This window comes from Chiloscyllium punctatum, chromosome 4, assembly GCF_047496795.1.
Source record: "Chiloscyllium punctatum isolate Juve2018m chromosome 4, sChiPun1.3, whole genome shotgun sequence".
NCBI lineage: Eukaryota > Metazoa > Chordata > Chondrichthyes > Orectolobiformes > Hemiscylliidae > Chiloscyllium > Chiloscyllium punctatum.
In genome coordinates, this window is record NC_092742.1 from 9,506,539 (window position 1) to 9,521,861 (window position 15,323).

A 15,323-nucleotide genomic window follows, 5' to 3' on the forward strand; every position below is an offset into this window, starting at 1 on the left:
TGTGCCTCTCATGTCTTTTTCAAATCTCTCTTCTCTCACCTTAAAAATATGCCCCCACTAGTTTTGAAATTCCCGGTCCTAGGGAAAAGACAACCCCCATTAACCCTATCTATATCCCTCACGGTTTTATAAACTTTAATAAGGCCACCTTTCAACATCCTACACTCCAGTGAAAAATGCCCTGTCTGTCCAGCCTTTCATTCCAAATCTAAAGTGCCGTACCCGACAACATCCTGGGAAATCTCTTCTGGACTCTCTCCAGCTTAATACTATCCTTCCCATAACAAGGCAACCAGAACCAGACACAATATTCCAGAAGAGGCCTCACCAATGTCCTGTACAACCTCAACATGACTTCCCAACCCAATATGTTCAAACCTCTGTTCTGATCCTGGTCTGAGAGTTGTGAACTTTTCCTTTCAGATTTGCTGGAATTAACCGTGTAGCAAAGTCACCCCAAACAAATGTACATCAAATTTAACTCACAGCAAGTATTTAAGAATTTACAATTTTAGTGCGAGTCACCACTCACCCTTCGCTGTTCTCAGTCAGAGGGACAAGAACTGCACTCAATCTTGTTCCTCGTAATATATGAAAGCATCTTGATAGGAACTGCATTTTAGATATTAACTGAAAACAAGTGTAGAGATTTCAGGGCATGAAGAAAACAAGGCTAGTATTATATGTTCCCATGAATGATCTATCATGATGAGTATACACTGTACTCTTGCACAAGTGATTTTCCATTAGTTTTAAATCATTAGGATATGTATGATTTTAATATGTGAACCTGCCACATGTGTATGGCTTTCTGTATGGAGCTTTACACATACATCTGTGACTCCTGAAGGTTGTTATTGATCAGAAACTGAACTGGACCAGCCATATCAATACTGTGGTGACAAGAGCAGGTCTGAGGCTGGGAATATTGCAGTGTGTAACTCACCTCCTGTCTCCCCAAAACCTGTCCATCATCGACCAGGCACAAGTCAGGAGTGTGATGGGGGCCTGGATGGGGGCCGCTCCAACACTCAAGCAGCTCAACGTCATCCAGGAGAAAGCAGCCCGCTTGATTGGCAGTCCATCAACACCTTAAGTTTGAACCCTCTCAAAGTTTCAGTGCCTGTGTGCAAACAGTCACGGTACACAGTCACAGTACACAGTACACGGTAACAGTACACGGTAACAGTACACAGTCACAGTCACAGTCACAATACGCAGTCATAGTCACAGTACACAGTCACAGTATACAGTACACCGTCACAGTACACAGTCACAGTACACAATACAGAGTCACAGGACACAGTCACAGTCACACTACACAGTGCACTGTCAAAGTACACCATCACAGTACATAGTACACAGTTACAATACACAGTACACACTACAGAACCACAGTACACAGTCACAGTGACAGTACACAGTACACCATCACAGTACACTGTCACAGTACACAGGACACAGTCACAGTCCACAGGTCACAGTCACAGCACACAGTCACAGTACACAGTACTCAGTCACAGTACACAGTTACAGTAAGCAGTACACAGTAGACAGTATATAGTCACAGTCACAGAACACAGTCACACTACATAGTGCACAAAGTGCACAGTACACAGTCACAGTCACAGTACAGAGTTCACAGTACACAGTCACAGTGTACAGTCACAGTACACAGTACACAGTACACACAGTACACAGTCACAGTACACAGTACACACAGTACACAGTCACAGTACATATCATAGTACACAGTATGCAGTCACAGTCACAATACGCAGTCGCAGTCACAGTGCACAGTCACAGTATACAGCACACCGTCACAGTACACAGTACACAGTCACAGGACACAGTCACAGTCACACTACACAGTGCACTGTCAAAGTACACCATCACAGTACCTAGTACATAATTACAGTACACAGTACACACTACAGAGTCACAGTACACAGTCACAGTGACAGTACACAGTACACCATCACAGTACACCGTCATAATACGCAGTACACAGTATGCAGTCACAGTACACAATATGCAGTCACACTACACAGTACACAGTCACAGTAGACAGTCAATGTACACAGTACACAGCACAGTCACATTACTCAGTCACAGTACACAGCGCACAGTCACAGTACACTGTCACATTACTCAGTACACAGTCACAGTACACATCATTGTACAAAGTACCCAGTCACAGTACACAGTACAGAGCACACAGTTCACAGCCAGAGTACATAGTCACAGTAAACAGTCACAGTACACAGTACACAACCAGAGTACATAGTCACAGTACACAGTCACATTACACATTACACAGTACACAGTTACAGTACACAGTCACAGTAAACAGTACACAGTCACAGTGTACAGTCACAGTACACAGTAACAGTACACAGTACACACAGTACACAGTCACAGTCACAGTACACATCATAGTGTACAGTACTAAGTCACAGTCACAATACGCAGTCACAGTACACAGTATACAGTCACAGTATACAGCACACCGTCACAGTACACAGTCACAGTACACAGTACAGAGTCACAAGACACAGTCACAGTCACACTACACAGTGCACTGTCAAAGTACACCATCACAGTACATAGTACATAATTACAGTACACAGTACACACTACAGAGTCACAGTAAACAGTCACAGTGACAGTACTCAGTACACCATCACAGTACACTGTCATAATACGCAGTACACAGTATGCAGTCACAGTACGCGTCACACTACACAGTTCACAGTACACAGGACACAGTCACAGTACACAGTACATGGTCACAGTACACAGTCACAGTACACAGTCAATGTACACAATATACAGCACACAGTCACAGTACACATTACTCAGTCACAGTACACAGTGCACAGTCACAGTACACAGTCACATTACACAGTCACAGTACACAGTATACAGTCACAGTACACAGTACACAGTCATTGTACAAAGTACCCTGTCACAGTACACAGTACACAGTTCACAGCCAGAATACATAGTCACTGTACGCAGTCACATTACACAATACACAGCACACAGTCACAGTATACAGTACACAGTATGCAGTACACAGTCACAGTACACAGGTCACAGTACACAGTCACAGTACACAGTATACAGTCACAGTCACAGAACACAGTCACACTATATAGTGCACAAAGTGCACAGTACACAGTCACAGTACATGGTCACAGGTCACAGTACACAATAACAGTACACAGTTCACAGTACACAGTTCACAGTACACATCCACAGTCACAGTATGCAGAACACAGTCACACTACATAGTGCATGAAGTGCACAGTACACAGTCACAGTACACAGTCATGGTCACAGTACACAGTCACAATACACAGTCACAGTACACAGTACACACAGTACACAGTCACAGTCAAGTAGAGTTCACAGTACACAGTGACAATGTATAGTCACAGTACACAGTACACACAGTACACAGTCACAATACACAGTCACAGTACACAGTACACAGTCACAGTCACAATACACAGTACACAATCACAGTACATAGTCACAGTACACAGTACACAATCACAGTACACAGTCACAGTACACAGTCAAATACAGAGTTCACAGTACGCAGTCACAGTACACAGTACACACAGTACACAGTCACAGTCACAGTGTACAGTCACAGTACACAGTATACAATCACAGCACACAGTCACAGTACACAATCACAGTACACAGTCACAGTACACAGTCAAATACAGAGTTCACAGTACGCAGTCACAGTACACAGTACACAGTACACAGTCACAATAGATTAGATTAGATTAGATTACTTACAGTGTGGAAACAGGCCCTTCAGCCCAACAAGTCCACACCGCCCCGCCGAAGCGCAACCCACCCATTCCCCTACATTTACTCCTTACCTAACACTACGGGCAATTTAGCATGGCCAATTCACCTGACCTGCACATCTTTGGACTGTGGGAGGGAACCGGAGCACCCGGAGGAAACCCACGCAGACACGGGGAGAACGTGCAAACTCCACACAGTCAGTCGCCTGAGGAGGGAATTGAACCCAGGTCTCTGGTGCTGTGAGGCAGCAGTGCTAACCACTGTGCCACCGTGCCGACACAGTACACACAGTACACAGTCACAGTCACAGTGTACAGTCACAGTACACAGTACACAATCACAGGACACAGTCACAGTACACAGTCACAGTACATGCTGCACCCAGAATCAGGGAGCGACTCACCTATGCTGCTGAACAGCACCTTCCAAACCCACGACCACTCCCATCTGGAAGGACAAGGGCAGCAGAGACATGGGAACATCACCCCAGCAAGTGCCCCTCCAAGCTACTCACCATCCCAATTTGGAAATATATCACCGTTCCTTCAGTGTCGCTGGGTCAGAATCCTGGAATTCCCTCCCTAAGGGCATTGATTCAGGAAAGCAGCTCACCACCCACATCCCCTGAATTAATTTTTGTTTTAAATTCTCTGGAACATCCACGTGTACCACCGGGGGGGGGTGCGACGGGGCAGCAGTAAGATGTAAAATCCTCTTCTGGTGGCTAAAGACCGAAAGAACCGCGGGTGCCATAAATCAGAAACAAAAACCGAAGTTGCAGGAAAAGCTCAGCAGGTCTGGCAGCATCAGAGTTAATGTTTTGAGTTCAGTGACCCTTCCTCAGAACCCTCCTGAACATTCCCAGCAATGTCTGTTTTTGGCTTTGACTCACTGACTTGACTGGGCTCTGCTGCATCTTGTAAGGAAGGAGCCCTGCATCCTCCATCAGGTAGTTCAAAGGACATTGGAGGGCCTTCATTTGGAATCAGGACCTTGGGCTCAGAGCGCCCCCCCCCCCCCCCCCCCCACCTGATAAGGCTTCCAGCCTCTTGAAGCCAGGACGCCTCCAATATCGGCAGTCTCCACTCAAATGCTGCAGCTACCATTGAGAGAGTCCATATGGAGCCACAGTATCTATTAGCAAGTTTCCTGGGGGTAAGGGATGTTGTTGTTGGGGGCGGGGGGAGGGAATGGTTTCCAGCGATGGTGGTTACAGTGAGATGGGGGTCAGATGCATCAAACGCACGGGGAAGGGGGTATCTCTCAGGAGCCGATCTTGTTGCCCATGTTCGTGGTTCCTTGCAGACACTGAGTAAGGGAGCCATTAACCACATGCATGGATGGTACAATGCCAGTGGTTGTGTGCTGAGGCCTGTAGAGTGGTATTTAATTTGGTGGCAGGAGGGTCAAACGTTGACGTGCCCACCCAGACCTTAATTCCATTGGGGATGGGAAGGTAGCAGAGACTGGCTACAGTAGTATCCCGCCTCACTAAATATCTCTGTCACCTCCTACCTCACCATCTCTGACACTTGGAGATTCTGCCCACAGTGTGGGAGTTCTGGCTGATTTGTCTATTAACCCCCAAAAAATCAGAATTTACTATCTTCACGCTTCACACCAGCTGACAGAGAAGAGCATGAATCTTTGAGCATTTTCATCGACAGCACCAACCCTTTGACTTGTTTGCTCGCTCTGTCAGAGGAGACATCCACAGATTGAGTACGTAAAGGGTAGTCTCAATTCTGCGATAACATTGTGTTGAAAATATTGGTGCATATATATGTCAGGCAGTCCATTTGCTTCAAAAGCAGAAATTGCTGGAGAAACCCAGCAAGTCTGGCTGCATCTGTGGAGAGAGAAGAACAGAATTAACGTTTCGAGCCCAGTGGGTCTCTGTCAGAAGTTGAAGCAGCTATGAAAAGGTGGTAGTGATCTTGCTTACAGGGATGGGGGGAAGGATGAGCATATACCTCGAGACAGGGCCCAGAAAGAGAGGGCGAGAAAGTGAGAGGAAAAGGGGGAAGCAGGCAAAAACATTGTTGATCATAAGCCAGAGAAAAGGAGAAGCTGGATAGATGACAATGGAGGCTGAAAATGGATTGGCTCATTCTATGACAAGGGCCTGGGATGTGGGGCTGGGTAAAAGACATGAAAGGGCAGTGTTCAGACTCGAGAATTGTTAAACACGCTGTGGAGTCTGGAGGGCTGCAGGGTCCCAAAGTGGAAAGCAAGGAGCTGTTCTTCCAGCTTACACTGAGCTTCACTGCAGCAAGCCAGAGACAGAGGCTTGTCCAGGGGGCAGGGCGCAGTGGTGAAAGTGGCAGGCCATGTGCTTGTAGTTTATCAGTGTTTTGTTCCAGGTTTGAGCCCAGCAGCAGAGCAGAAGGAAAGTGAAAGGAAACTTAAGGTGTTTTCTTGAAGATTGAAACCATCAAATCCTAATTCTCATTCTGCCTCTCCCCCTACCCCGACCCCCCCCAAAACAACCAGGAGGGCACCACCAGGAGCGTGTCGGTATAATCCTTTACCGGTTAAAGTGAAAAGCCGCCTCATCAGTTTTGTGCCTAAACCAAGTAAGTGTTTTCCCTCCTTCTGACACTCCCTGTCACTTATCAATTATGTATTGCAAGATAAAAGGTCACAACTTGTGAAAGCTTTTTGTTGGGCACTCATCAGGATAATTCACAAGAATACCAAAACGAACAGAAACAACATCTTTCTAAGGTATGGACAGATCATACAAGCCATTATCTGAAATAGTGGCCAGCCTCATCCGATCATTCCATGCTGCATGTCAGGTACATTCAGGTAGTAAAGCTGCCAGATTTGGGGTTTTAAATTCCCTGGTCTATCTTGGATGACCCGGGAAAGGTATGGTCTCCCTCAGTTTGAACATGTGAAGCTACTGGGCAGTAGCAGGATAAATGATGTCTGCCAGTTACAGGATACACCCACCAAGCCAAAAGGACACCCTCCCTCTCAAACAAATGACAAATGTGGCATATGAATTTCAGTGCCAGTATAATGCCAGGTATGTCACATGTCTCAAAGGTTGGTGGACCGTATCAAACAGTATATCCCTTCAGTAGGTATTCACTCTCCTGCTCCTCGGATGCTGCCTGACCTGCTGTGCTTTTCCAGCACCAGTCTTTATCCACGCTGACTCTCCAGCATCTCACAATCTCCAAACTAACTGACAATGCCAAAGCACGTCTTTTTTTAAATTCATCCACAAGATGAGGGTATCGCTGGCTAGGACAGCATTTATTGCCCATCTCTAATTGCCCAGAGAATAGTTAAGAGTTAACCACATTGCTGTGGACAAAATCCAAACTTACATGGCACCAGAGGAAGTCCCATTCCACTTCACCTGATGAAGGGGCAGCGCTCCAAAAGCTTGTGATTTTAAATAAACTCGTTGGACTATAAGCTTTTTATACCCCAGTCCAACAGTGGCACCTCCACACATTGCTGTGGGTCTAGAGTCACATTTAGGCCAGACCAGGTAAGGATGGCAGATTTCCCTCTCTAAAGGATGTTAGTGAACCAGGTGGATTTTTCCTGACAATTGATAATGGGTTTACAGTCATCATTAGATTCTTAACTCCACATTATTATTGAAATCAATTCCACTATCTGCAAGGTGGGATTCAAACCCAGGTTCCAGGTCTCCAGAACATTAGCTGAGTGTCTGGATCAACAGGCTATTGATAATACCACTAGGCTATTGCCTTCCCTTAAGCCGAAACTTGCAAAACCCTAAACACAATGTCCAACTTAGATGTGATTCTGTGATTGGTTAAAAATCACACAACACCAGGTTATAGTCCAACAGGTTTAATTGGAAGCACACTAGCTTTCGGAGTGACGCTCCTTCATCAGGTGATTATCACTCCGAAAGCTAGTGTGTTTCCAATTAATCCTGTTGGACTATAACCTGGTATTGTGTGATTTTTAACTTTGTACACCCCAGTCCAACACTGGCATCTCCAAATCATTCTGTGATTGGACAGCATAGAACCATAGAAAAGTTACACCACAAAAGGAAACCATTCAACCTATCATTATCTGCACTGGCTGAATAAACTGGCCACACAATCAACTCACACTTTGTGTGTGTGTCTAGTGCATTGGGGTCACCTGCAGTGTGACATGAACCCAAGGTCCCAGGTGAGACCATCTCCATGGGTCCCACATTTGGCTATCAGCCTCTGCTTGGCCACTTATGGACAGTGAATGGGCACCACACAACAATCAACAGACAGGAGTGTTTTCCCCCCCTCCAGTCGGAGAACACTTCAGCGGTCCAGGAAATTCGATCTTGGACCTACCGGTGACCATCCTTCAAGGCGGACTTTGGGACAGGCAACAACACAATGTGGCCAAGCAGAGGATGATACTTAAGTTCAGTACCCATGGGAATGGCCTCAACTGGGACTTTGGGTTCATGTCACACTACAGGTGACCACACTACACTATAAACACAGACACAGACAGACACGCGCACACACTCACGCAGACCCTCTCTCATACACAAGGTCTCTTTCATACGCTCATACATACACACCCACACTCACACCCCGCATACGCACCCTCTCACAGACCCTCATACCACCTGCCACCCCAGCGCGCGCACACACACACACACACACGCTTGTGAGGTGAATTTGTACTTGCAGAACTGTATTTTAGTTTGCTCAAAAACTGCATGGATCCATGTAAGATTCTGTAAATCCCTTTTTTTAGAAATAGAATTAGTCTGAACATTGTGGCACAGACAGATTTACACAGGACACCTCACACCTTCAATGCATTATCTGAGACGACATGACACCTATTGTTAAAGGTTACATAAGAGTGTAACTTTTTAAAAAGGTTCGAGGGATTTGCATATGAAAGAACTGTAACAAACATGGTCATTCTAAAAGATGAGAAACTTAACAAACAATCCAGGTCTTTTTCAATATATAATTTCAGTTACATCACACAGTAAACTTTTGCTATAAATTCTGTGTGTTACAATCTTACACTCCACAGCGATGATCCTGCTGTCCCCATATCTACGAGGAAGACTACCTCTTTCCTACAGGGTCCCACCTTCAAGTTTAGCAAGGGTTCCTGGTGGGTCCCCGAGGGCAGGAACCCCTGACACCCCTATTCTTCATCAAAATTCATAAGCGGTATTGCCCTTTCTTCCCTTTGTTGAGCAGGACACTCCCACTTAAAATGCCCTCTCTTTCCGCAATAATAGCATCCTGCCTGTGGAGACTTCCATCTCTGCCCCTGTCGCCCAAACTCTGTATAAAAGGCTCCCCCTTGTTCTCTCCCTCTCCCTCTCCCTCTCTGTCCGACCTGCTGCCACCCACCGCTCCGATTGCTCACTATCGGTTCCATTCTTTTCTTAACTACCTCATCAACCGTAGCTACCATCATTTTTGCCTTCTGTTTTTGTCTCTCATCCTCTCTCTTTACAAACACTTTCTATGCCTCTCTTAACAATTCATCTAATGGTTTTTCACTCCACCTTTCTATCTTCTGTATCTTTCTCTGTATGTCTGGCCATGCCTTTGTCACAAAATGTACTTTCAAAATACCCTGTGCCACTGGGTCCTCAGGGTTCATTCCAGAGTATTTCTGCATTGAGTCTCTTAATCGTTGCAAGAAAGCTGAGGGAGTCTCATCTTTCTCCTGTAAACTTCAAACGCTTTAGTCAAATTGTGCAACTTTGGAACTGCCTCTCTTATACCTTTTCGAATCAGGTCTTTCAATTCCCTCATCTCTTCTCTATGCTCTGGGTTTTGATTTTCCCACTGGGGGTCTCTGAGGGAAAACTTCATCTCTCTCTGTTCAGCATTGCCCATCTCCAATGGGATGTTCCCTGTCCCATATTTTAATGGCTGCTCCTCGTATAAGTCCCCTTTCTTCCCCAGTAAATAGTATATTCAAAATAGACAGAACTCAGTCCATGCATCCAGACTGGGCCCCAAGAATTGGTCAATTTGTTCAGACAACCGTACCAGATCCTCAACCAGGACCTTCATCTCCTTTTTAAATGTTCTGACCTCCCCACTGGTGAGGGGGGCACTTACAAACCCAATCTCTTTGTCCCCCATTGATACCTCCTGAAGGGGATAAGTCTTTACGTTCCTCCCCTTCTTTTGTTTTTGTTTATCCCCCTTAGGCTTTGGTTTAGATACTCCGGAGGCCTCCTCTATATCTACTTTATCTTCCCATTCTTTTGTTGAGGATTGAGGGTCAGGGACAACAACATCTTCGTCCACCGCCCCTTCGTCCTCCTCTTGTGGGTCATCCGTTCCCTGTCCCTGTCTGTCTGTCTCTCCTCCTCCTCCATTTTCACCGAATGTGCGTTGTTGCCTGTGGTGCCCATTCACTGTCCATAAGCAGCCAAAAGGATCCCAGGGACTGGGTGGGGCAGAGGGGGAATCCATTATTCCCAAACTGCCCTTCCAACAGGACGCATAGTCTGCCTTTTCTTGACTAAAAGGTTGTTTTTTATTCACATATAAATCTAAATACTGACAGACCCAATCCTCGTCCGAACCGTACTTTGGCCAGAAGACAGCTGGACGAAGGATTGGGTCTTTGGTCCATACTAAACAACAATATTTAATCATTTTCTTTTTATCTTTTTCCCTTGTACAAGTGTTACTTGTCCATTCCCGCAACATCCTCCCCAACGGACCTTCAGGAGGAATGTTACCAGGGACTTTTTCTTCCCTTACTTCGTCACAGTTCAACTTACTTTGCCTACCCCCCATTTCTTGGGGCACTCGCCAGTCCCTCAGCGATTAAATACCCCTTTTCCCGGCCACCAAGGCAATACTTAAAAGTCAGTTTTCTTACCTTGGTCTGTGCACAGAGTTGCCTGGCCCCTTTTTCTGTATTTTCTATTGACCACAGTTCACTGTCTGATTCAGATGTCTCTCTTGTGGGATTCGAACCAGTCGCCCAAGGGAGCGGACCAAACCGGGACACGAGACCGCTCCTCAATTGGGAACGGGACGCGTCTTCCCAGTGTCCAGGGCCAGCCACTCCCCTCGGCGATGGAAGAATACCCCGGACGCGCCCCCAATTGTGGGAAATAGAACACACTCACTTCAATAATTTCAGTCCAAGACAAGATCTGAAGCAATCAGTATGTTTATTATACACTTGCAAGCGTGGTGCCTGAAATAAGGCACACACAGAGTTTAGCAAGTACATATCTTATATAGGATTCACTACTCCAAACCCGGTGCCCATTACTATTGTTTATCTCTTGCCTTATCCAGCCTTGTGCATAACAAAGTACAAGTTTTACTTGGCCATTTCACCACATCCTGCTGTGGCCCATGGTTAGGTATATCCTTCTTCACTACCATCTGTTTCCCTTACTTGTAACATTTCCTCCCTTTCCCCAACCATATTGAGCTTTATGACCTTTTAATTGGGGTTTGTTTTTGTGTTTTTGCAAAAGTGGGGAACAGATGCTTATAACTACTGCTTGTACAAGCATATCTGGCTTAACCTACATCCTCACAGCACCTTATCTATTTGTCTGTAACATTTACCATTGTTTGCAGGCATGTTTCATTCTTGTATGCACATTTTAGTTAATACAAAAACAATTATATATTTCCTCCACATAGTTTTCATTCTTGTTGACTCAGCTCTTGGCTGAAACAATTATACACTGGTGTGAGTTCATTTACCTTGCAGAAGTAATTATGACTGCAGAAGTAACACTACCTATATCCCACAACTATAACCTGGTGCTGTGTGATTTTTAACTTTGTACACCCCAGTCCAACACCGGCATCTCCAAATTTTATCTAGTTCCAGCATTAATATTCAATACTTCACCCAATGGAGGAAAGCATCCCATATGACTTTTTTTTTCACCTTATCTACTTCGTAACATTTCAAATATAATCCTGAGTGCATAAACAATTCTGCTAACAATGGATTCCAGTCAGCTTAAGTCAGGCCGGCTTGCAGAGTGGAGTACTGGTGAGTACTGGATGCTATATTAACACAAAAGACTGCTCTTCACAGACAGAAGGATAATGTACACATGCCCTGTCTGTTTCAGCTCAATAGGATAGGTGACTACTATTCGCTGGTCATTCCTCCTGGCAACGTGTTGATAAATCAGAGTCAAGCTGCCTTGTTCAAATTTAAACAAAGCCCAGAAGTTAACTGTCAGTCATTATCTCACTGGTGCACTCTCTACAACAATGCCTCTACCAATCGGAGTCCACTTGCCAATAAATCAGCCGCCTCTTCTTATACAATATAAAGATGTTGCTCGGTGAAAGTGGGTACTGCAGCTGCTGGAGATTAGGGTCTAGATGTGGAAAAGCACAGCAGGAAAATCGACATTTCAGGCAAAAGCCTTTCATCTGGAATGAGCCCAAAATGTCGATATTCCTCCTCCTCAGATGCTGCCTGTGCTTTTCCAGCACCACTCTGATTAAGATGTTGCTCTCTATCACATTGGTATTCTTGCAAATTGTCCTGATGAGTGCAAGTTGAAAAGCGTCAACCAAATGTGTCTTTTATTTTAGGCAATACTCAAATATACTGTCCATTATGATTATCAAAGGGACTGATGGTTTGACTGTTATAAGGTACTGACTGTCATTTGCAGATACATTACTGCAGACTAAAAAAAACAGAAAAGCCAGCCACTGTCGATTGTCATGGTCTTATATATACACTTGAATTAAATTTTGGCATCTCCTCAGTTTATGCCACTGGCTTTCTACTGTGACAATGGTACAACCAGCTAATGTCCTCTCTGTTCATTTAAAGTAGTCAACTATGTAGAGGGAGCTTGACTTTGCAACATAACTGCTCTGCACTTACATTATCATCAGACCTTCACCTCACATCACTTTATATCTTTGATTAACAAAAGTCTATTCGCCTCAGATTAACAATTAATCAAGCAATACTTACAATTCACAGAGGGGGAGTTCCAAATGTCTCCCATTCTTCGTATCTGAAAGTGTTTCCAAATTTCACTCCCAAAAGATTGAGATTGTGCCCCAGTTCCGGACTGTCTGCCAGCACAGTTCTCTTTGGTTCTCATTTGCAGCTTGAAGGTGTTTACCGCCCACCCTTCATGTTACAGGAAATACAATCCTAGTTTGTGTAATCTCTCCTTTTATTGTAAGTCTTGGAGCCCAGGTCCCATTCCAGTAAACCTACACTGCAATCTTGTCAAGGCAAATCGATCCTTTATAAGGTGCATTGCCTGGAACCACTCGCAGTAATCCAGGTGTGCTCTAACCTCAGTGAAGTGCAGCGTGTTCCCCTTTTGTTGTAGTCCTCAAGCTATGAGCACCAGTGTTCCATTAACCTTTTTGAACTGATTTTTAAAATAATTGTTCATTGCATTTTTATGATGTATGTACCTGAACCTTTTTGCCTCTTAGTTTTTCACTATTTAGTAGCCACATAGTTGTACCCATTTTAGGTTCAATGTGGCTGACTTTTATTGAAAATTAAATGCCACATTTGCTCCTATACATTATGCTTTAATAAAATCATCGCTACCATGATTTCATTTTTAGGTCAGAGATTGTGGATTCAAGTCCTATAGCACTCTTACTTCTTTATTGTTCCAGTTTATTCCTATGACCTATTTATTTCTTTACTTTTCTGATTTTTAAAAATTTCTTAAGTATTTGATCTTAAGTGTCTGTACCTTGGTACCCTTGAAAAGATGGCGCTGTCAAGCAGTGATGGTAAACTTTTCATTGTACACATGACAATAAAGTTAATTCAATTCAATACATCAGGCATTTCTGGAAAAGCTCAGCAGGTCTGGAAGCGTGTGTGGAGAAAAATCAGGGTTAACATCTCGGAAACAATGACCTTTCCTCAGAAGTTTTTTTTAGATTCCCTACAGTGTGGAAACAGGCCCTTCGGCCCAACAAGTCCACACTGACCCTCCGAAGAGTAATCCACCCAGACCCATGACTAACGTAGATTAGATTAGTTCTGAGGATGCTGTCAAACCTGCTGAGCGTTTCCAACAATTTCTGATTTACAACATCCATAGCTTGTTCACTTTCTTTTCAATACATCGGGCCTTGAGTACACAACTTAGGTTGATGTGTAAATTGACTGTGCCTTTGGACTTAGGGATATGGAGTCTTTAATGTATCATTTTCCGATTATTTTAAATGTTTCTAAGACTTGAGAAAGTGCTCTTTAAATCTCCTTCTTCTCCTTGTACATCCAGAATGGACACCACGTCCCAGGAAGAGACCTACAAAGAACAAACCCAAAAGTAGACAAAGGACCAATCTACCACGAAAAGGAAGCTCTCCAGACTGGTTCCTGGAACTCCTGCAGACCTTAGAAAAGCTGCAAACAGAGTGGGATACAGCTCCCGATCAGTATGTCGCTACGTCAGCACCTAGACCTGAAGAAAGACACGCACATTCTGGCAGGAAGCAGAGCAATGTGGGCCCAGCAAGCAGGAGATCAGAGAGTACTCCGACAAATGGAGCAGTACGCCTGGTGAATGAACATGACAGGGCAGACCGTGGCAGGGTGGAGATTTACATTGATGGAGTATGGGGGACGGTGTGCGACGATCTGTGGAACAGACAGTCGGCTGCTGTTGTGTGTCACCAACTTGGATTCCCATTTGCCATCGAAGCCTATCGGAGAGCTGAATTCGGCCGAGGAAGTGGGCCTATTCTTCTGGATGATGTAGAGTGTGATGGGAGCGAAAAGAACCTTCTTCAGTGTCACCACTCAGAAATTGGAGAGACTAACTGTTCGCATCATGAGGATGCAGGTGTTATGTGCGGGCACACAGAACCTTAAAGAACCTTAAAGAAGCACAGCAAACATTGCAAAGTAATTCATCGGAGAAAACAAAATCAGGAATTATCTTTCCAAAACCAATTGCCATTTCCCTGGGGTGTGTGGGAGGCATCTCCTGGAAGTGAAGAGTGCTCACTGTAGCAGCATTAACATGAGCAACTATTGGCACAAAGTGCTTATAAATAATTTACGTCAACATTATTCTTTTTGAAGACTGTGTATCATTTTCCAAATAATATATTTTAAACACATGGGTAACCGCGAAACAGTGTATTTTTCATTTGTCCTTCAGTACTCTGGTCAAGTGCGGACTACAGTTATTAGGGACGAAGGAAGATAGAAAGAGTAAAAGAGTTGTGATGTACAATTCCATTCTGCATATCTGCTCCGTGAACCTGGGTGCATTGGGGTCACAGAGCATTGTGCTTCTTGGCACTAGCAAGCTTACCCATCTCAGCACGGTGAGGGAATTACAGGTACACGCTTATTATCTGGGGTTTCAGGAGAACAGGCTCCTCACTAACTTCAGAATAGCAAAGCTGGCTGGTAGACTTTGCTGAATGTCTGTCCTGCTGTATAGACAGTATATGTAGGGCTGCTGTCTGTCCTGCTGTATAGACAGTATATGTAGGGCTGCTGTCTGT

General features: G+C 44.7%; 1 protein-coding gene across 1 annotated transcript in view; it reads left to right on the forward strand.

Moving 5' to 3' along the window:
- Positions 1–14,945, forward strand: part of hhipl1 (HHIP-like 1) — an 85,053-nt gene extending 70,108 nt beyond the window's left edge. Inside the window, exons 8-9 of the mRNA XM_072568039.1 lie at positions 6,325–6,407; positions 14,087–14,945. Of these exons, the coding sequence (XP_072424140.1) occupies positions 6,325–6,407; positions 14,087–14,679 (676 nt within the window). The 3' untranslated portion in view covers positions 14,680–14,945. The remainder of the gene's footprint in view (positions 1–6,324; positions 6,408–14,086) is intronic.
- Positions 14,946–15,323: the final 378 nt, after the last annotated feature.